Source organism: Lemur catta, chromosome 10 (genome assembly GCF_020740605.2).
Source record: "Lemur catta isolate mLemCat1 chromosome 10, mLemCat1.pri, whole genome shotgun sequence".
Taxonomy (NCBI): domain Eukaryota; kingdom Metazoa; phylum Chordata; class Mammalia; order Primates; family Lemuridae; genus Lemur; species Lemur catta.
In genome coordinates, this window is record NC_059137.1 from 4,553,647 (window position 1) to 4,574,487 (window position 20,841).

The 20,841-nt window shown below is 40.7% G+C and overlaps 1 protein-coding gene across 2 annotated transcripts in view; it reads left to right on the forward strand.

The window, feature by feature from the left end:
• The window catches only part of MED27 (mediator complex subunit 27), a 195,851-nt gene that overhangs the window by 74,894 nt on the left and 100,116 nt on the right, over positions 1-20,841 (forward strand). Inside the window, exon 4 of one of the 2 annotated variants that reach the window (XM_045563701.1) lies at positions 4,353-4,399. The exons of the other annotated variant lie outside the window; for it this stretch is intronic. Within the exon in view, the coding sequence (XP_045419657.1) occupies positions 4,353-4,356 (4 nt within the window). The 3' untranslated portion in view covers positions 4,357-4,399. The remainder of the gene's footprint in view (positions 1-4,352; positions 4,400-20,841) is intronic. 2 annotated transcript variants of the gene reach the window in all.

Genomic DNA, 20,841 nt, shown 5'->3' on the forward strand with positions numbered 1-20,841 from the left:
AATCTGTTTTGGGCACAGATTGTATGTATTTCTTAGACACTAAATATATCATCTTTCCAATTTTGGTCAGTGTAGAAAGTACTGGACATTTTGTTTGGAGGCAGTGGTGAGGGGAATGGGAATGTGCTTCTAAGACTCGATTAAGCTCTGAGCTCAGGGCCTCCTTGCCCTTAGGACGAACAGTCAGGGCCAGTCCTCACCTGGGGGCATTTGGATAGCTGGATAATAGTGGAGTAGAATAGGCTCCAAGGTCAAGGGACCAACAGCTGATGTTGGGGGCCACAGCTGTCCTCTGGAGGCAAGGGAGGCCAGTGACTCCCAGGCAACCCTGGCTGCACATTAGAACCCTATGGGGGCTGTTTGGGAAGAGAGGCCCACTCATCCATTTCTTTAAACAGCTCTCAGGATCATTCCTGTATGCAACTAAGATTCAGAACCACTGCTCCTGAAGGAGTGCAGGGAGTGCTGCAGGGATGGAGGTGTCTGGGAAGATGGTTGTCAGGACATCTACAGGACAAAGGCAATGATTATTGTGGAGGAACACTTGGCAGGATTTATTTGCTCAAGGCCACAGAAGGGAACCTTCTGGAATTTAGAAGAAGATGGATCCTAACTTTTTTGCTTGCTTATCAGCTCCCAAAATGTATCTGAGGTCATCAGTACCAATCATTTCCTTTTTTTTTTTTTTGAGACAGTCTCACTCTGTTACCCAGGCTAGAATGAGTGCCATGGCATCAGCCTAGCTCACAGCAACCCCAAACTACTGGGCTCAAGCGATCCTTCTGCCTCAACCTCCCGAGTAGCTGGGACTACAGGCATGTGCCACCATGCCCGGCTAATTTTTTCTATATATATTTTTAGCTGTCCATATAATTTCTTTCTATTTTCAGTAGAGTCGGGGTCTCGCTCTTGCTCAGGCTGGTCTCGAGCTCCTGAGCTCCAACGATCCACCTGCCTCGGCCTCCCAGAGTGCTAGGATTACAGGCATGAGCCACCGCGCCCAGCCAGTACCAATCATTTCCTTAACCAGTTTTGGCTTGTGACCCTCAGAAAAGGATAAGTAGGTGATATTTTGTTTTCTTCCTTTGAATATATTCTTATTTTATATAAGTGGTGTGGTCCTTCTGGTTATTAATAGTGTCATAACTAAGCATGTTGCACAGTCATTATGGACACTTTAAAATACATTTATGTAAATGAGAAGTATACAATTTAATTTATTGTGATCTGATGTATATTTTTTCTTTCTAGCTGTATTTTTTAACAGCTTTATTAGGGGTTAAAAAAATACAATAAGTTGCATGTGTTCAAAGTGTGGAAATTGTGACATATGTATCATGTGACTCTGAAACTATCACCCTGCCATAAGGAGGACAACATATTCATCACCCCAAAAGTGTCCTCTTGCCCCTTTGTTATCCCTATCACCCCCTCCCAGGCAACCACTGATCTGCTTTTTGTCACTATAGATTAGTTTGCATTTTCTAGAAGTTTATATAAGTGGAATTATATAGCAGATACTCTTTTTTTTTAAACTGGCTTTTTTACTCAGCATAGTCATTTTGAGATGCATTCATATTGTTGCATGTATTAATAGATCATTTCTTTTTGTTGCTGTATAGTATTCCACTGAATGGATATACTACAGTTTGTTTATGCATTCATCTGTTGATGGACAATTGAGTTGCTTTGGCTATTGCAGATAAAGCCAGTATGAACATTCTTGTATAAGTCTTTGATTGGACATGTGTTCTCATTTCTCTTGGGTAAATACTCAAGGTCATATGGTAGATGTATGTTTAACTTTTAAGAAATTGCCAAACTGTTTTTCAAAAGGTTGTATCATTTTACATTCCCACCAGCAGGGTAGCAGTGTTTCAGTTGCTCTACATCCTGACCAATACTTGATATGGTTAGCCTTTTTAATGGTAGACATTCTAATGGGTATGGAGTCATATCTGCTTGTGTTTTTAACATGCATTTCCTTAATGACTAATGATGTTGAGCATCTTCTCACGTGCCTGTTTGCCATCTGTGTTTCTTCTTTGGTGAAGTGCAGGCAAAAAGATAGAGGCCTATTGCATGAAAAATTAATTTTGAGAAATGTAGGTTTTTAGAATTTCCTTTGATGGCTTTCAAAATGGCTGAATGTAGAGCCTGTCTTAGATAAATTAGTATGTACTGATTGATTGGTGTGTGTTGAGTATCTACTGTGTGCTCATCATCTACCAGTTGCTGTGGAGAATTGAGAGGAAATAGCCATGGACTGGAACACTCGGGAGTCCAAACACTCCAGGTTTTACTTGAATGCAGATGTGATAGTTGTCGGGCTGGAGTTGGTTGGTGCTGGTGGCAGGCTTTTAATTCGTTCTGATTATTTTGGTAGGAGTACTCATCTTTGAAGCATTGGAGTCTAGACTCTGGCTATTCTTTATCTGTAATTGTTATTTATTTGACACTTTGCTTTTTATTCATTTTTGCAATTCATCAAATAAAATCTGATGTCCACAATACTAGGTGCTAAGGGTGCTTAATATTCTGCACCTTCCCTTCAGGAGCTTGCAGTGTACCTTAGAGACAAGTACAGAGGCATTCGGATCCAGAGGAAGGACATGTGTTCAATTTCAGGGTGATCTGACTTGCCCCTGCTCCTCTTTGTCCCCAGAAACCTTATTTTTAACCCTTCAGTAACCATACTGAGAGACTTTACCAGACTTGGGTATCAGATCAAACTTACAAAAGACTGTGGTCTCTAATCTTGGTGAACATAGCCTAATAGGACAGGACAATCTCTTGGTATTTTCCTGCGTACCCAGCCCAAAGATAGACTCCATTATGGATTATTGGGCTGAACCATCTCATGCTCCTCCAACTTTCTTACCCTGCTGTATTTTGGGGCTCAGGCAAAGATAGTCCCAGGTATATCTTTTAAAGAAATGTAACTCTTGGCTCTAGGGACTTTTTTATCTTTTTATCCAGTTTCCCTAGCTCCTCACACAGGGAGTTACATTTGCTGAAACTTAATGTCCCCAGAGAAGAAACCTAGGGGCATCACACTGCTCCAAAGAAAATACCCTTAAAGTCTCTTACAGTCTTAAAATAAAATATCATTTCTTTTTTTTATCATATCGTTAAGCTAGCGTGAATCCTAGGCACAGTAGCTGTAGGAAGCTGTCCTTTCCCTATTTGACGTAAAACAAAATAGATTTAGATTTGATGGACTTGGGCACCTTGGAAAAAATAAAACAATTGAAATTAAATTAATTAATTAAAAACCACCCAATTCCTTTTCCTTTCCTTCCTTCTCTCCAGCACCTCTTCCTATCAGTTAATATGGACCCTGCCTCCCAAGTATGGCATGCATAGAACCAGACTTTACCCAGCAGATGTGGGCCTAGGATAGGTTCTTATTAATGCAAATTAACATCTCTTTTCTTTTTTTTAAATACATTTTTATTTTTAACAAAGTAGCACTTAGAATTTAAAGGTCTCTTATGACCAATTACTGCAATGCAGTTCATTCAGTAGATGTTTAGACAGTATGTGGCATTGTCCTCACCCCTAAGGAACCTCTGGTATTGCTGAGTGACAGTATTTAGAGTGTCTTGAAAACCCAGACCTGGAAGAGCCAGGAGGCATCCCTTTTCTACTCTCATTTCATGGTTAAGGAAACTAAGGGTGCAGGTAAGTGAAATTTTTCTCAAAGAAGTTTGTGAGATTTTTTTTAGTAACAGAGCCAAGAACGGAACCTCCGGGTTGTTCTGTTCCTCTGATACTACCACTGTTTTCCCTTCTTAGAGGAAGAGAGAGGGTAATGGGGGAGGAAGAGGGAAAAAAACATGGTATAAAAATGTCTTCCTTTTTAGATGATGTTTTTGGGTGGTGTCATAGAATCACCACCCTGTTTTGCTGTTCTTAGGTTTCACCAAGTGTGCTACTTTCCTGCTTGCTTACTGAGACTTGCTTGTGAATCTCGCAGAGGCCACGAGCCCATTCCTTCTGGTGCTTTGCAAATAGCAGGGGATGGTTTCAGCATTTGTGTGTTAAGAATGAACGCTTTCTGCTTCAGTGCTCCTGTGGCCCTGGAGCTCTGCCCTGTTAGCGCCGCTTTTTGGCAGAGCAGCAATACTTTACCAGCTAGTAGGAACAGATATTCCTGCTCTACAAATGAGCCCAGATTTATAGACTCAGAGTTCAAAGAAATGAGATGAGAGATCACCAACCAAAGCAGTCCATAGTGAGGGAAGAAACACCATCTGACTGCTAAATTATGAAAGCCCACCATACAAGGCACTCGTGTAATTCTTACATTCATCCTCCGAGAGAGACTGTTACTCTTCTTGGCTTTACAGGTGACGACACTGGAGGTCATCACACCTTGTCCAGAGGCTCCCAGCTGGTAAGTGGTGGGACTAGACCTCTAACCTGGGCACAGGAACTCCAGAATCCACACATCTAAGCTGCATAAGGCAGAGATGTGCCTCATGTTCACTTCAGTTATGCATTAGGTTCTTGAGAAGCAGATGCTGAGAGGGAGTTGGGGTGCAGTGTAAGTATTAGAGACTGCTGCCTGTGAAAGGAAGGGAGAGGAACCAGGACTGGGCAGGGGAAGATGGCAAACTGCAGGGCAAGCCCAGCAAAGCCTCGGCTAACCTAGGAGATCTCTGGAGTTAATGTCACCCTGAAGTCGTCCTGTATTGGCCAAAAGGCTGAGCCTTTGTACCCCTGCCTCACTCAGTGACTGATGCAGGTGGCTCCAGGAAGGCCATGACCTCAGTGAGATGGCTGTCTGCCACTGAGGCTGACCCCGAATGAACCGACAGCTGGAGGCTGTGTGCTGACCACTCTCCCAGAGCTGGGCAGCAAGTTCTTCCTAGAAGTAGGGATCTGTTGACGCACCTCCTTGTCTACCCTGATCCTCATCAGTTGTGATGCTATTTCTATATGGCTAAGTTCCAGAAGGCTGGTAATTATTTATTTTCCCGAAGTGGCATATTTGTACAACCTTTAAATGTGATAAAATAAGGGTTTGCAGGGTAAACAAGCTTGAGTTATTTATTTTTTACTATGAATACCAACTGATTTTAAACTCCACTTGACCCTTGAACAATGCAGGGGTTAGGGGCACTGATCCCCACACAGTTGAAAATCTGCATATGACTTTTGACTCCCCCAAAGCTTAATTACTACTATTTATAATAGCCAACCCTTGACTAGAAGCCTTACCAATAACATAAATGGTCAATGAATACATATTTTGCATGCTATTTATGTTACATATTCTTACAGTTAACATAAGCTAGAGGAAATAATGTTATGAAAAGAATCATAAAGAAGAGAAAACATATTTACTGTTCATTAAACGGAAGTGGATCGTCATAAGGGTTTTCATCCTTGTCATCTTCACACTGAGTAGGCTAAGGAGGAGGAAGAAGAGGAGGGCTTGGTCTTGCTGTTTCAGGGGTAGCAAAGGTGGAAGAGAATCCATATATAAGTGGACCCACGCAATTCAGTGTCTTTCACCATCAATAGACTTACGTGTGTGTTTATGTCCATGTCTCACAGTCTACCCTATGTCTCTCAGTTCTACTTCTTCATATACATTTAGGGAGCCACTCCTCCAGGGGTCCAGTGGGGCCTCCCTTCCTGAGGGAGAACTTAGAAGCTTAGTGGGATCACCTATAGCCCCTGCAGTTAGTTGGTCTTGGGGCCGCAGGTGGTATTCATTGTCTCTCTCCTTTAATATCCATTCTAGATTCTGCTCAACCTCTTCTGGCTCCAGTGGCTCACCCAGAGGCAAGACCCAGGGCTTTATCCCTGCCAGTGGTAACAGTTTTGTCCCAAATGAGCAGTTTTGTCCCAAACAAGTTCCTCAGGGATTCCGGCAAGGGCAGTGAGGAAGGCTACCTGGGGGAGGTGAGCTCTGGAGAGTTATCTTTTGTATGAATAGTGCACTCCCTTTCAAAAGTAGGTACCAAAAGAGAGGCAATGTCAATAGATTAGAATTCTGTAGATTTTTAATCCCTGTTTGCATGCAGGTGTTTTCCGTATCCATGTCTCATAAGAAAGATTCATGTTAATGGTAATAGGAACAGTAACGAGCCTTTCCTTTTCTTTTTGTCTCATCAGTTCAAATTCATATAAAGTTATGTCTCCTATGTATATTTTTGACTGCATACACACGCATATTTCATATACACATGGGAGGACTTTTTTTTTTTTTTTTTTTTTTTAACAAATAATGGCATGGGAATTGGGCAATGAAGGATAATAAAATGTCATAACGGGTCACCAGATGAACTTATAAAAAGCTCTAACAACAGGCCTTTTGGGTAAATGTCTTGGTTAGAAATAATTAAAGACTTCAAGACACTGAAAAATCTGAGTTCCTTCCTGAACCTTCAAAGAAAAATTAAATTCTATGTTATATATTTTGTATTGTGTTCTATTGTATTTTAATTTAAAAAATTATTCATACATATTAAATGTGGTGCCTTAAAACAGGAAATTAGATTATGAATACCTCAGTTTTATGAGAGGACAGATATTTACAGATCTCAGTGAATATTTGCCTGTTATCTTAACTGAGTCTGATTCAGATCTTTGCAAGGTGTGGGCAGGGATAATTATCACAGGTATTTTTCTTATATTAACAATAGTAAGAAAATAGACTGCTTTGAATTTCTGGAGCAACTAATGAAATTAAAATGTTCCTGTTTTCTAAGGGGTTCCTGGCTAGGTTAGGAAATAATGGCTCTGTTTTAAAATATAACTTCTGATTGGTTGTATCTGAGGGTATTTCTCTTTCAACAGGTGCAGACTTAGGTCTCTAGTGGCACCTGCATTTTTTGAAACAGAGCTGTACTTTAACACAGCAAGCATCTGTTGTTTGTATGGCTGCCTCAAAGATATTTGGGTACAAGTAGCAGTTAGGAGAAACTGTCAAAAGTTATCTTGGAAGGGAAAACAGGCTCTTCTTTCAGTGCTCTGGGTTATGGTTTAAAAGCTTGCTATGCTTTGCTCTTTAGCATACCCCCAGATTTCTCATTGAACTCCACCCCTGTAATGCCAAGTACATGATTAATTGGCCACAAGTATTTATGGATTTCTCATTCCATGTCTGATTAGTACATGGCGCTACGTGCCCTTGACTATGGGGAGCTTACAGTCCAACTGAAGGATAAAACTGTGTTTAGAGACAGGTAAGATAATATCAGTTTCTGGTGATTTGTATAGATGATCTGTCATGAGATTATTGTAAGCTGCAGTCCTCCAAGAGGGATGATTTGGCCAGATCTCCTGCACTAATGGAAATCCTAGATTTGGTCAGAACCCAAGATCATGGGGCAGGACTGGCTTTCAGGCTGCAGAGGCATGCAGTCAAGGGTGAACTAAGAGACTATATCCTCCTGGGGTGACACTGAAATCATTGGCCAGGTGGGCCGTGCAAGCAAGGCATAGATCTGAAAGGACTAGGTCAGTGGTTCTGAACTTTTTTTTTTGAATCACAGACATTCTTACCCTTAGCAAAATTTGTAGGAACCTCAGTAAATATTTGTGGAATGAGTGTGCTGGGTACTATTCCAAGCACTAGGGATCTGGGGATGCATAACAAGACAAGATTCCTGCCCTCATGGAGATTACAACTTGTGAACATATGAATAATGCATGCAATTTCAGGATCCCAGGTCAAGAACGTAAGGGTTTCTCAGAGAGAGAGAGAGAGAGAGAGAGAATCCATGTAGAGGCTCGTGGACAAAACAAAAGATGCGGGAAGGTTCCAGTGGGGTTGACTCCTTGGAGCACCACTGCATTGTTGGAGACGAGCTGTAGGTATTTATTACAAGGTGTCTGTGGGCTCAGCCATGGGAAGAGAAAGCATGTTTAAGGGACTTGACCCTTTGCAGGCAAGACTGGAGCATGACTTTTGAAGGAAGCAAACATTTTCAGCAAACAGAGATGGTATGGGGAGGAAATGCTAAGGGTGGGCCAGGGAAGAACAATTTGAGGAAAATCCGAGACTGGGGCTAGTTCTGTGTGGATTGGACTAATAGTGAAACAGTTCGGTTTGTGTGTAAGCAGGGGTACAGGGGAGTAGTGGCTGAATTTGGAACGCCTTGGTTTGAGGCTGAAGTTAGATTTTAACTAGTAGGCAGTCAAAGTATTTTGAGCAAGGCCCTACTGGTTCAGTTACTTTATAGGTGACCATATTAATATTAGTTACATAGGTATGCCTATCTACATAGGAAGAGTTATTAATGCATCAATGTTACCTGTTCATTAAAGAAGTCATTTATTCTGGACCTTGCCATTTGAGGGGGAGGGAAGGAAACCATTTACAGTTGACCCTTGAACTGCATGGGTTCCTAATGGCAGGTGTTAGAATACAACTCTACCATACTGAAGTAGGTTATAGGCGAATTGATAATGATGTTTGGGGTTTGCATTATTCTATTTTTAGTTTTTTAAAAGCATGTTTATGTGGAGGGGAGGGATAAATGAAATAGGATGGCAAAATGTGGATAATTGCTAAAGCTGGCTGGTAAGAGTTTAGTATACAGTTCTCTATTCTTGGGTATGTTTGGACATTTCCATTTAAATTAAAAATAATACAACTGATTTCATAACATTGTGAATGTACTTAATGCCACTGAACTGTACATTTAAAAATGCTTAAGATGGTTACCATTTTATGTGGTTTTTCACCACAATTTTTTACAATGATTAAGATAGTAAATTTTATGTTATATATTTTATGTTAAATATATATTACCCCTTTATAGGTAAGGGCAACCTAGAACCTACTGCTATGACCAGCAACCACAGAACCTACTGCTGAGGCCTCTTAAGACACATTTTCCTGGGAAGGGTTAGGGAAGTCCTAGGTTCCTGCTGTTGTCCTGCAGGGAAAGTTCTAGGCAAAATGTTATTAATAGAACCAATCCTTGCTTCGTGGTTTTCCATGAGGAAACTCGGTCTTAATTAATGAAGTCTGAATAGGGAAATCTTTTCAAAGTGTTGTAAATATGTTGTTTTCTAGTATTCACCAGCCATTATATAATGCTGTGTCCTTAGTTTTTTCATCCACAAATAGGGATAATAATGTATACACCTTATAGTAGTTATGGAGTTTAAATGAGATAGTGAATATTTTAAAATCTAGCAACATTTTCATCTTTCCACACTGTGACTAACCTCATTCAAAACTAGGCTTGCAAAGTACAGTTGACCTTTGAACAACACAGGGGTTAGGAGTACTGACCTCTGCACAGTCAAAAATTTGTGGATAACTTTTAACTCCCCCAAAACGTAACTGCTAATAGGCCACTGTGGACCGGAAGCTTTACCTTTGACATAAACAGTTGATTAACACATATTTTGTGTATTGTGTGTATTATATACTGTATTCTCACAGTAAAGTAAGCCAGAGAAAAGAAAATGTTATTAAGAAATTCATAGGGAAGAGAAAATATATTTACTGTTCATTAAGTAGAAGTGAATTATCATAAAGGTCTTCATCCTTACCATCGTTGCATTGAGTAGGCTGAGGAGGAGGAGGAAGAGGTAGAAGAAAATCCACGTATAAGTGGACCCATGCAGTTCAAGGGTCAACTGTAAATGGTTTCCTTCCCTCCCCCTCAAATGGCAAGGTCCAGAATAAATGACTTCTTTAATGAACAGGTAACATTGATGCATTAATAACTCTTCCTATGTAGATAGGCATACCTATGTAACTAACAGAATATTTCTGAATATTTATCATATTTTCTAAAATTAAAAAGTATAAACCACTATGCTAGAGCAAATTTTGAAAAAGGCAAAGAGCTCATACTTTTACCCTTTTAATATCATGATTTTAATTTAGTTTTTGAATATCATATTTATAGAAATGATTTTCCTAGCTCATATTCTAAAAAGTTATAAATCTGAAAGTCACCTAACCCAGTCCTTGTTTTAATTGACACAGACTCTGACCTTTCAGACAGTTTTTTGCTATACAGGAATATTTTCAAAATACCTTGGAGCATACTCTCATTGTGTATCTGGGAACTCTGAGGCTCAGGGAGGGAAAGTCACTTACAAACTAGGACAGGAACCAGAGGTAATCCCTGATACCCTGATTCCTAGTTGACTGTTCCCCACTGCCACAGTAGAATCCAAATTAATGAGATTTTCTTGTACCCGTTAAGTAGGGAGAGGACCAATTTCACACATAATTCTTCATGACTACCCATAGCATTTTAATTGCTTGCTATTGTGTCAAAATACTGTCCTCCTGACAGTTGGGATAATGTATATAGAAAACAAGAGGAAATAGAAAATTGAGTAAATTTGCAAGAAAATAAGAATGCCTTTGAAATACCTAAAAGACTGACTTAATATCAGTAAATCAGAAAAACATTTTGATCTCTTGCAATGTCAGGTGTGATATTTAAGGGGGGAGGTAGTGATTTCTTTAAGACAGAACCTGTTTAGAATGAAGTTTCTCTGAGTTTAACACAGCCTTGGAAAGAGCTCAAGATCCTGCCTGTCCACATTCCTATCTCTTCTCTCCCCGTTGAGTAAATGACTCTCCTACTTTAGGGACACATCACGAGACTGCTGACTCTTGCTCATTCCCACATCCTTCTGTTCATTCTCACCTCTGTGCCTTGGCTTATTCCCTGTTTCAAAAACCTTATTGAAATGTTGGTGTCTGCTCCAGGCCTCTGGTACTCATCACTGACTGTGCTGCAGAATTGCTCTCTGGAGACTTTGGTGTTAGATGGCAGAGTTGGCCCAGACCTTGAATCTTCCTGCTCATATACATAGTAAAAGAAACAAAAGAGAAGTTAAAATTAGCAAAAAATGCACCAGTATGAGTCAGTTAGAGGAAGGGACTTAACCTTTTTGAAAACTGGTAGCCAGGAAAGTTATCACAGGAAATTACGGAAATCATCACCTCAGGTTGTTCTATAGCATGTGTTCAGTGCCAGGAGACGTGGAGCAGTACAAACTTGTGGGGGAAGTTTGACCCAAGAATTTAATACTCAGCCAAGTTTTGTTACATAAAAGACAGCGATATTCTTAAAAAAAATTAAAAATTAAAAAAAATTAAAAAATGCATGGGCCGGGTGTAGTGGCTCATGCCTGTAATCGTAGCACTCTGGGAGGCTGAGGCAGGAGGATCGCTCAATGTCAGGAGTTCGAGACCAGCCTGAGCAAGAGCAAGACCCCATCTCTACTAAAAAATAGAAAGAAATTAACTGGACAACTAAAAATATATAGAAAAAATTAGTTGGGCATGGTGGTACATGCCTGTAGTCCCAGCTACTAGGGAGGCTGAGGCAGAAGGATCGCTTGAGCCCAACAGTTTGAGGTTGCTGTTAGCTAGGCTGATGCCTTGGCACTCTAGCCTGGGCAACAGAGTGACACTCTGTCTCAAAAAAAAAAAAAAAGAAAGAAAGAAAGAAAAAATCCATGAACTCAAGGAAAAGCTTACGAGCCTTTCTTTAAAAAAATACTCATTGACAAAATGCAATGAGTAAACAGATCAACTAGCTGCATTCATTCATTCAGCAAATATTTATTGACTGCCTGTTATGTGCCAAACCTTGTTTGAGGCACTGGGGATCTAACAGTTCATTAACTTACATTCTGATGACTAATGGTGAAGTCATTGGTCTGTTTAAATATACAGCCAAGGCCAAATAATTGTCAGGAATAATATTTCGGAAGGTAAATACAGTTTATGCCTCACTTCACAATGGGGGTATGTTCTGAGAAATGTGTCACTAGGTGATTTCGTCATTGTGCGAACATCATAGACTATATTTACACAAACCTAGATGGTATAGCTCACTACATACCTAGGCTACATGGTATTGCCTATTGCTCCTAGGCTAAAACTATACTGCATGTACTGAATACTATAGACAGTTGTAAGACAGTGTTAGGTATTTGTGTACCTAAACATATCTAAACATAGAAAAGGTACAGTAAAAATACGGCATAACAGACAAAAAGTCGTGCATCAGTATAGGGCACTTATGAATAGAGCTTGCAGGATTGGAAGTTGCTCTGAGTGAGTGAACACGAAGGCCTAGAACATTACTGTACACTTTAAGCTATACTAATTTATTAAAAATATTTTTTTTGTTAATACTTAGCTCTACCTTCCTGTGACTTTCTCACTTTATAAACTTTAATTTTTTTTAACTTCTTGACTCTTTTGTAATAACACTTAGCTTAAAACATAAACACATTGTGCAGCTGTACAAAAATATTCTAAAGGCTTTTTTCTATTAAAATTTTTTTTTTACCTTTTAAACTTTTATGTTGAAAACTGAGGCACAAATACACACATTTATCTAGGCCTTCACAAGGTCAGGATCATCAGTATCACTGTCTTCCACCTCCACATCTTGTCCCACCGGAAGGTCTTCCAGGGCAATAACCCACTTGGAGCTGTCATCGCCTGTGATAACATGCCTTCTTCTGGAAGACCTCCTGAAGGACCTGCAGCCTGTTTTACAGTTAACTTTTGGTTTTTTTGTAAGTAGATGCGCACACGCTCATATAACAATAAAAAGTATAGTATAGTGAGTCCATCAACCAGTAACAGGTTTTTTTTTTTTGGCTTTTGGTTGGGTATTTATTTATTTATTTATTTATTTTTTAAGACATATCGCAGTCTGTCACCCTGGCTACAGTGCAGTAGCATCATCATAGCTCACTGCAACCTCAAACTCCCTGGGCTCAAGCGATCCTCTTACCTCAGCTTCCCAAGTAGCTGGGACTGCAGGCATGTACCATCGCACCTGGCTAATTTCTTCCATTTTTAGTAGAGATGGAATCTTGCTGTTGTTCAGGCTGGTCTCAAACTCCTGACCTCAAGCATTCCTCCCACTTCAGCCTCCCAGAGTGCTAGGATTACAGGCATGAGCCACCACACCTGGCCAACATAGTTGTTTATTATTATCATCAAGTATTATGTACTATACATACTTGTATGTGTTAAACTTCTATACAGCTAGCAGTGTGGAAGGTATGTTTACACCAGCAGCACCACAAACACATGAGTGCTGCAACACCCTACAGCATTATCATAGCTAAGATGTCACTAGGTGATAGGAATTTTTCAGCTCTGTTATAATCTTATGGGACCAAAATGTTATGTGGCACATAACTATATTATAAAACATGGGAATGTAAAAATATTCACTGAGCAAATGTAGTCAGGAGATTGGGTTGGTGAATTTTCTCATCTTATTTGGGAGCAAGAGATATGTCTAAACATCAAGAAATAGAGGTTTTTGTATATTATGTGAAATTAGGAAGAAAATCCCTAAAATAATTAAAAAGAAAGAAGATGCAAGACAACAATAAAGACATTCTGCATAACAAAAGGTAAAAAACCAAGCATTAAGAGCTGACACATGGCCGGGCGAGGTGGCTCACGCCTGTAATCCTAGCACTCTGGGAGGCTGAGGCGGGAGGATCCCTCAAGGTCAGGAGTTCAAGACCAGCCTGAGCAAGAGCGAGACCCGTCTCTACTGAAAAAATAGAAAGAAATCATCTGGACAACTAAAAATATGTATAGAAAAAATTAGCTGGGCATGGTGGCGCATGCCTGTAGTCCCAGCTACTCAGGAGGCTGAGGCAGAAGGATTGCTTAAACCCAGGAGTTTGAGGTTGCTGTGAGCTAGGCTGATGCCACGGCACTCTAGCCAGGGCAACAGAGTGAGACTCTGTCTCAAAAAAAAAAAGGGGAGGGGCTGACACATAAAATAAGATGACCAAATTTAGGCCACACATCTGTGATGTCAGTAAATACAAATAGAATAAATGCCTTTTAAAGTAAAAAGACTCATATTGCCCTCAAAATAAAGCCCTACTATGTACAACATGCAAGAGATATTAGATAAAGACAGATCCTGGGTTTGTAACTAAAAGAAAACTAGGTTTGTAATACAAATACTACACAAGCTTGAGTTCAAGGCATAGGGTTATAAATAGCTACAAAGAGAAACTTTGCAATGATAAAGTGTAAGTCCACAGTGAGGCCACAGCAAGTCAACCCGGGGCCAAAATACTGGCTGGATAAACTGCAGAACTGCCAGGAAAAACAGACTGTGACTCACCTTAGGAACCCACAGTAGAGCAGAGAGACAGAAAATCAAAGAAGCATATGGAAGATTTAAATAATGTCTTCTAGTTTTTAGCTGAATTGTCACTTCCTCAGAGAGGCCTTCCCCGACTACCCAATCTAAAGAAGTTTCCCCATTCGCTCTTGCTGCTCTCTACTACCTCGCTAGCACTCTGGTCTGCTCTTCTCTTATTACTTTATCGTCTTGTGTTTTGTTGTGTTATTTGGCCAAAATATCTGTGAAAGAGGGACCCTGTTTGTTTTGGTCACCGCTGTATTCCCAGTGCCTAGAACAGTGGCTGGCAAACAAAGGCAATCTTGATTTTTACAAACATCTGCTGAGTGCCTGCTGCATACCAGGCACTGGTGTAGGAACTTCGGTGAACAAGGACCCCTGCCCTCATGGTATTTATGTTCTAGCAGAGAGAGTATGGAAGACAAGAAACATAATCCACAGGTCACGTACAGAATATAAAGAAGGCGGTTAGTGCTATAGGAGGAGTGGAGCAGCTGTGAAGCCAGGAGAGCTGGGCTCGGGGGAGGTGGGCTTTGATTTTAAAAAGAATAGTCAGGGAGACTGCCTTGAGATGGTGACCTCTGGACAATGTTGGTGAGGGAGTTAGCCAGGTAGGTCTCCGGGGGAAGGTGTTCCAGATAGAGGAACACAGAGGATAGAGAACATTTATATAAGGGCATGAAGACAAGTTGGGGTCTTGAAGACTAAGTGTGGGGACTTGCACTTATTCTTGAGCCTGGAGATCAGAAATTGGCCCTGATCTTGCTTGAGCCCAGGAGTTGGAGGCTGCAATGAGCTGCAGTTTCTCCACTGCACTCCAGCCTGGGTGACAGAGCCAGACCCTGTCTCTGAAAACAAAAAAAGAAAGAAATTGGCCCTGATCAAATGCAATTAAATTAGTTTAAACAGTGTGAGGAATTTCAGCTGATACTTGACCTTGAACCAAGCTACTGATCATGGGGAGTTTTGCCTTGGTGTATAATATAAACAACACTTCTTGTTTTATAAATTGTTTTGAGGGGTACAATATGTGCTAATTTCAGTTATATTAAAATGTCCATTTAGAATGTTTATTAGCACAAATGCATTCAATGATTTCAAATATAGAAACAAAATATTGTGTGCAATGAAAATACATGATATAATTAGACTATTAGTGAAAACACTTACATACCTCTGCATGATTGAAAATGAAAGCTTAACAGCCTCAAAAGGATGGTGCTAAATATTTACATATCTGTCTGTGATGCACATTTTTAGGTGCTAAAAATATTCATTGTTAATGACTAGAAGGGAAGTCTAGGTTTAATGTACATTTGTCTCTCACCAAAGTCAAAGCCAATTTTGTAAAGTATTATAGGCAGCCTTTGAAATAAGAACTATTGCTGAAATAAAAGGAGACTCTTCTCAAGCAATTAGCAGTACCTATTTAATGAGAGAAAAGTTTGCAAAATGACTGAGAAATGAGAAAGTTTGCTTGGCAGGTAGCCTGTTATTTAAGTTTTACATACATGTTTGAAATTTTTCTTTTTAAAGTGTGATATTCTTGAAATGTTAAGAGGAGATTCTGAGTTATATCAAAGTAAACTAACAGGAACCATGTATGAGGAACAAATCCATGCTAGCTTTTCTTCATGAAAAGATCTGGCCTAGGTAACTTCTTTAATCCTTTTCCTCATCTGTAAAGCAGTGATAAAAATAAAACTTATATAGGCATAAAGTACGAGAAGCCATAGAAAGTGATTAGTATTATGCCTGGAGCAAAATAAGTGCTCATTAATTATATGAGGCACCTCTGAGTGTCATGAGTCAAAGTGTGGTCTGTGGATCAGCTGCATGGTCTCCTGGGAACTTACCAGAAATCAGAATCTCTGACCCTCTTGAATGAGAATCTACTTTTTTGTTGTTGTTGTTAGATAAGAGTTAGGGTCTCATTCTGTCACCCAGGTTGGAGTGCAGTGTCGTGATCATAGCTAACTGTATGGGTCCTCCCCAGTAGCTAGGACTACAGACATGCACCACTGCCGCCTGGCTAATTTTTTCTTTTTTGTAGAGATGGGGTCTCACTGTGTTGCCCAGGTTGGTCTTGAACTGGCCTCAAGCAATCCTCCCACCTTACCCTCCCAAAATGTTGGGATTACAGGTGTGAGCCACTATGCCCTGCTGAGAATCTACATTTTATAATAACAAAATCCTCAGGTGATTAATATGCACATTAAAATTGGGAAAACTTTGACTTAGAGCCAGTGGTTGGCAAACCAAGGCCCATGGCCTGTTACCTGTTTCTGTAAGTAAAGTTTTATTTGAGGCTGGGCATGGTGGCTCATGCCTGTAATCCTAGCACTCTGGGAGGCTGAGTTGGGTGGATGGTTTGAGCTCAGGAGTTCGAGACCAGCCTGAGCAAGAGCCAGACCCTGTCTCTACTAAAAAAAAAAATAGAAATTAACCGGACAACTAAAAATATATAGAAAAAATTAGCCAGGCATGGTGGCGCATGCCTGTAGTTCGAGCTACTCAGGAGCCTGAGGCAGAAGGATCACTTGAGTCCAGGAGTTTGAGGTTGCTGTGAGCTAGGTTGACGCCACGGCACTCTAGCCTGGACAACAGAGTGAGACTCTGTCTCAAAAAAAAAAAAAAAAAAGCAGCTTTATTTGAGTACAATCATACCCATTCATTTACATATTGCATATGGCTGCTTTACTATTACAGCTGCAGCCACACAGAGGTCGGTCATTGCAACATAGGTCATATGGCCAGCAAAGCCGAAAATATTTAGTCACTGGACCTTTCAGAAAAAGTTTGTTGGTCCCTGTTTTAGAGGACAAGCTCTAGTGTCAGATCACCTGGATTCAAATCCACTTTCCCCTTCAGTATGGACCAAGATACTTGTATCTTGTTTTCCCATCTGTAAAATGGTGATAACAGTATCTGCTTCGTGGGTGGTTGTGATAATAAATGAGATAGCGCATTTTGAATCACTTATCTTCACCATCATAACAAACCACACCAAAACTTAGTGACTTTAAACAACAAAACATGTTTGCTCAAAATTCTGTATTGCAGTCTGGGCCCAGGTGGGTGATTCTTTTGCTGGTCGTACCAATGGTCATTAATGTCATTGCATCCAGCTGGGTGGTTGGTTGGGAGCTGAGATACTCTTTTCCTGTAGCCTAAGAACCCTCTTTCCATGTCTCTTCTCAGTGTGGCTTCTGCACATGATCTCTTGAGGAGAGAAGCTGGACTTCGTAGGTGACAGTCCAGGGCTTCCAAGAGTGTGAAAGCAAAAGCTGCCAAGCATTCTTCCTGACCCCGCCCCCCACAGGGTCTCACTCTGTTGCCTGGGCTAGAGTGCAGTGGCTTCATCATAGCTCACAGCAACCTCAAACTCCTGTGCTGAAGCAATCCTCCTGCCTCAGCCTCCTGAGTAGCTGGGAATACAGGCTTGCACCACCATACCTGGCTAATTTTTCCATTTTCTGTGGAGATGGGGTCTAGCTCTTGTTCAGGCTGGTCTCAAACTCCTGGCCTCAAGCAATCCTCCTGCCTCGGCCTCCCAAAGTGCTAGGATTACAGGCATGAGCCACGGGACCCATCCTATGAAGCATTCGTAAGGCTTAGGCCTGGAACTGGCACCATGTCAATTCTGCTACATTTTATTGGTTGCAGCAAGTTACAAGACCATCCCAGACTCAAGGGGAGGTGAATACACAAAGGCATAAATAGTGGGAAGTGTTCCATTGGGGACCACGAGTGTAGCAGACTACCACACATGGACCAACATAGGAAGCACACAATTACTTGTATTTGCTACCACTACTGCTACTAATATATACATATATATGGGGAATTTGGGAGAGTGTATGGATGTGATAAGTGCCTTTGCCTAGGTGCTTTCCTCCTGATTAGAATCCCTTTTCTTACCCTCACTCCCATTTCAAAATAAGGTGGGAAGAAAATGGGGTCAGTTGCCAAATTCTGTTGGATATCTGAAGCCCATTTTTGTTAGAGTGTGTTGATTTTTTACCCAGCAGTGTGCTTCCTCTCCCTGAGCTCCTCTTACTGCCTTAGGGCAGTAGTATGACGAGTTAGGTAGCAGAGCTGACCGTAGCCCTCCCAACTCATTTCTTGGTTTTGCTTTGTGACTGTATTAGTATGGTGAATTGCCTTCTTGCTGTTGTGGATGCAAACCAGCTTCAATCACCCAGGTTGTAAATTATAGGGTCCCTCTGGTCCTCCTCTTTTGGACTAGCAATTCCTTCTCCTGGGAAGAGCTGATGAAGGAAAAACTGTAGCTTGCATCAGTTAGGATCAGTTCTCACAAATGGCCACATTTTAAAATAAACTGAGAGAGAAAGGAATTTTGGATCATCTGTGCATTTTCTTATGTGTTTGACTTCTTCATTATCAGAGATTGTATTTTAGTTTCATTTTAGTACATGGGCCCAGATTCCATGGAGCTTTATGCATGTCTTATGCCAGTTTTGAAAGAAAACGTCTTTAGCCATCATCCTGTGCAAAAAATCAGAAGGATATGATTTATTGTAATTTAGCCAAGACAAATAGTGGTTTTCCTTAAAGCTTGCAACAATTGCTGTGAATGAGCAAATGTTTATACAAGGTGTGAAATTAAGTTTCATATAGTTGCAAAATGTGAGTCCTAGCCAACAGCTCTGAAATTATATTTATATTTTGGGTAACAATTTCAGTGGTGTTCTTTGTTGCAATTAGGAGTCTTGCTGCTTCAAGAAATGATCACCCTCATCCAGATTTAACTCTTGATAAAGAAAGCTCTACTGATTTCTCATAAAAACCTGGAGTTTAATCTTTGCTTTTAAAATGTGCAAATTCTGTCAAATTTGGGGTGACTGAAACTCTTCCTCCAGGGTTTTATTTCCTAATCTGCTCCATTGAACTGTTTCTTCCACTAACAAGGAATTAGATTGTGTCTGCGCTGACTGCTGTCTGCTCTGAGAAGTGTCAGAATTCATTGAACTAAGAAGGCTCTCCTGAGCAGCATTGAAGTGGTTAAAACTTGACATTTTTGTGTCTTTTTTAAAAAATGGGAGTAGGCAGGCTAATGTTTCTATACAGCTTTTCCAACAAACAGTCAAAGCCCATTTTATGAGTTTCCAAGAAGGGCAGGATTCACAAAATGATGGAATATTGTGCACTTATTTTTAAGAACTAATTGGGAAGCATAACTGTCTTCTGTCAGATTCTTCCTGATAAGTGAGGAGTGATGTATTATTTTGTACCCCTTACCTTTTTGCCCTAAGGTCCCATTTGTTTTGTGGAAAGACAAAGTGCAGACACATGAAACAGCATGCTGTGTCCGTGGGCCCGTGCTTGCCAGTCTGTTTTTGGCTCTCCTGAATACTAGAATTTCTTAATCATCAAAGCCTTCTGCTGATTGCAATAGTCTATGTTTTTGGGTCAAAATCAGGTGTGCTCTGAATGAAAGGAAAAATTTTGCCTGGTCTAGCATTTGATATTTAATGAACTTGCGGCTGGTTTATTTCTAAAGTAGTTTAGTCTTAGAGCTACTGCTTTTTTTTTTTTTTTTGAGACAGAGTCTTGCTCTGTTGCCTGGGCTAGAGTGCCGTGGCATCAGCCTAGCTCACAGCAACCTCAAACTCCTGGGCTCAAATGATCCTTTCTGCCTCAGCCTCCCGAGTAGCTAGGACTACAGGCATGTGCCACCATGCCCGGCTAATTTTTTCTCTATATTTTTAGGTGTCCAGCTAATTTTTTTCTATTTTTAGTAGAGACGAGGTCTCGCTCTTGCTCAGGCTGGTCTTGAACTCTTGACATTGAGCAATCCTTCTGCCTTGGCCTCCCAGAGTGCTAGGATTACAGGCGTGAGCCACCACGCCTGGCCAGCTACTGCTCTTATTAAGGGGCAGCTTACTTTCTTTCCTCTTCCCTCCACCCACCTCCCTTTTTAAAAGCCATTTTTACATTGTGAACTTTTATACACGTTGTGTGTGTGTATAGATTACCACCCCTCCCAAGAAACAGCAATTTTCTTGTTAGTGATATATTTGTACTTTTGGCAATTCTCAAACTGAAAGCCATTTAAAGAAACAGTTAAGGATTGAGCTTAAATTCTGAATTGCAGTTTTGTTACATTTTAAATAGAAAGTTAAAGTGTTAATTTAGGCAGACCAAGTAGCCTAAAGTTTTGAGAACAAAGGAGATCCTATAGAATCGCAAGGGTGGATTCTTGCCAGCCAGCCTGCTTTCTGGTGCCAGGTGCTACTCTACAAGGAGTTAGCATGGTCTAGTGGGATGGACCATGGTAAGGAATATTCCAGGGTAAGTGGGTTTGCCACTGAGCAGATGTCTCCATGGGGATGTCACAGGAACTCTCCATTTCTAAAACGGGGGAATTCAACTAAGAGAGTTCCCTTATTTCTTCACTTAGCAGATATTACATTGAGTACCCAGCATATTCCAGGCACTTTGCAAGGGGGATGCAGATAGCAGTAAAACCAGGATTCCCTAAGTGATCTGGTTTCAGAATTGAAATCCAGACTTTTTTTTTTTTTTTTGAGACAGAGTCTCACTCTGTTGTTTGAGCTAGAGTGCAGTGGCACCATCATAGCTCACTGCAACCTCAGGTGATCCTCCTGCCTCAGCCTCCTGAGTAGCTGGGACTACAGGTGTGTGCCACTATGCCCAGCTAATTTTTCTGTTT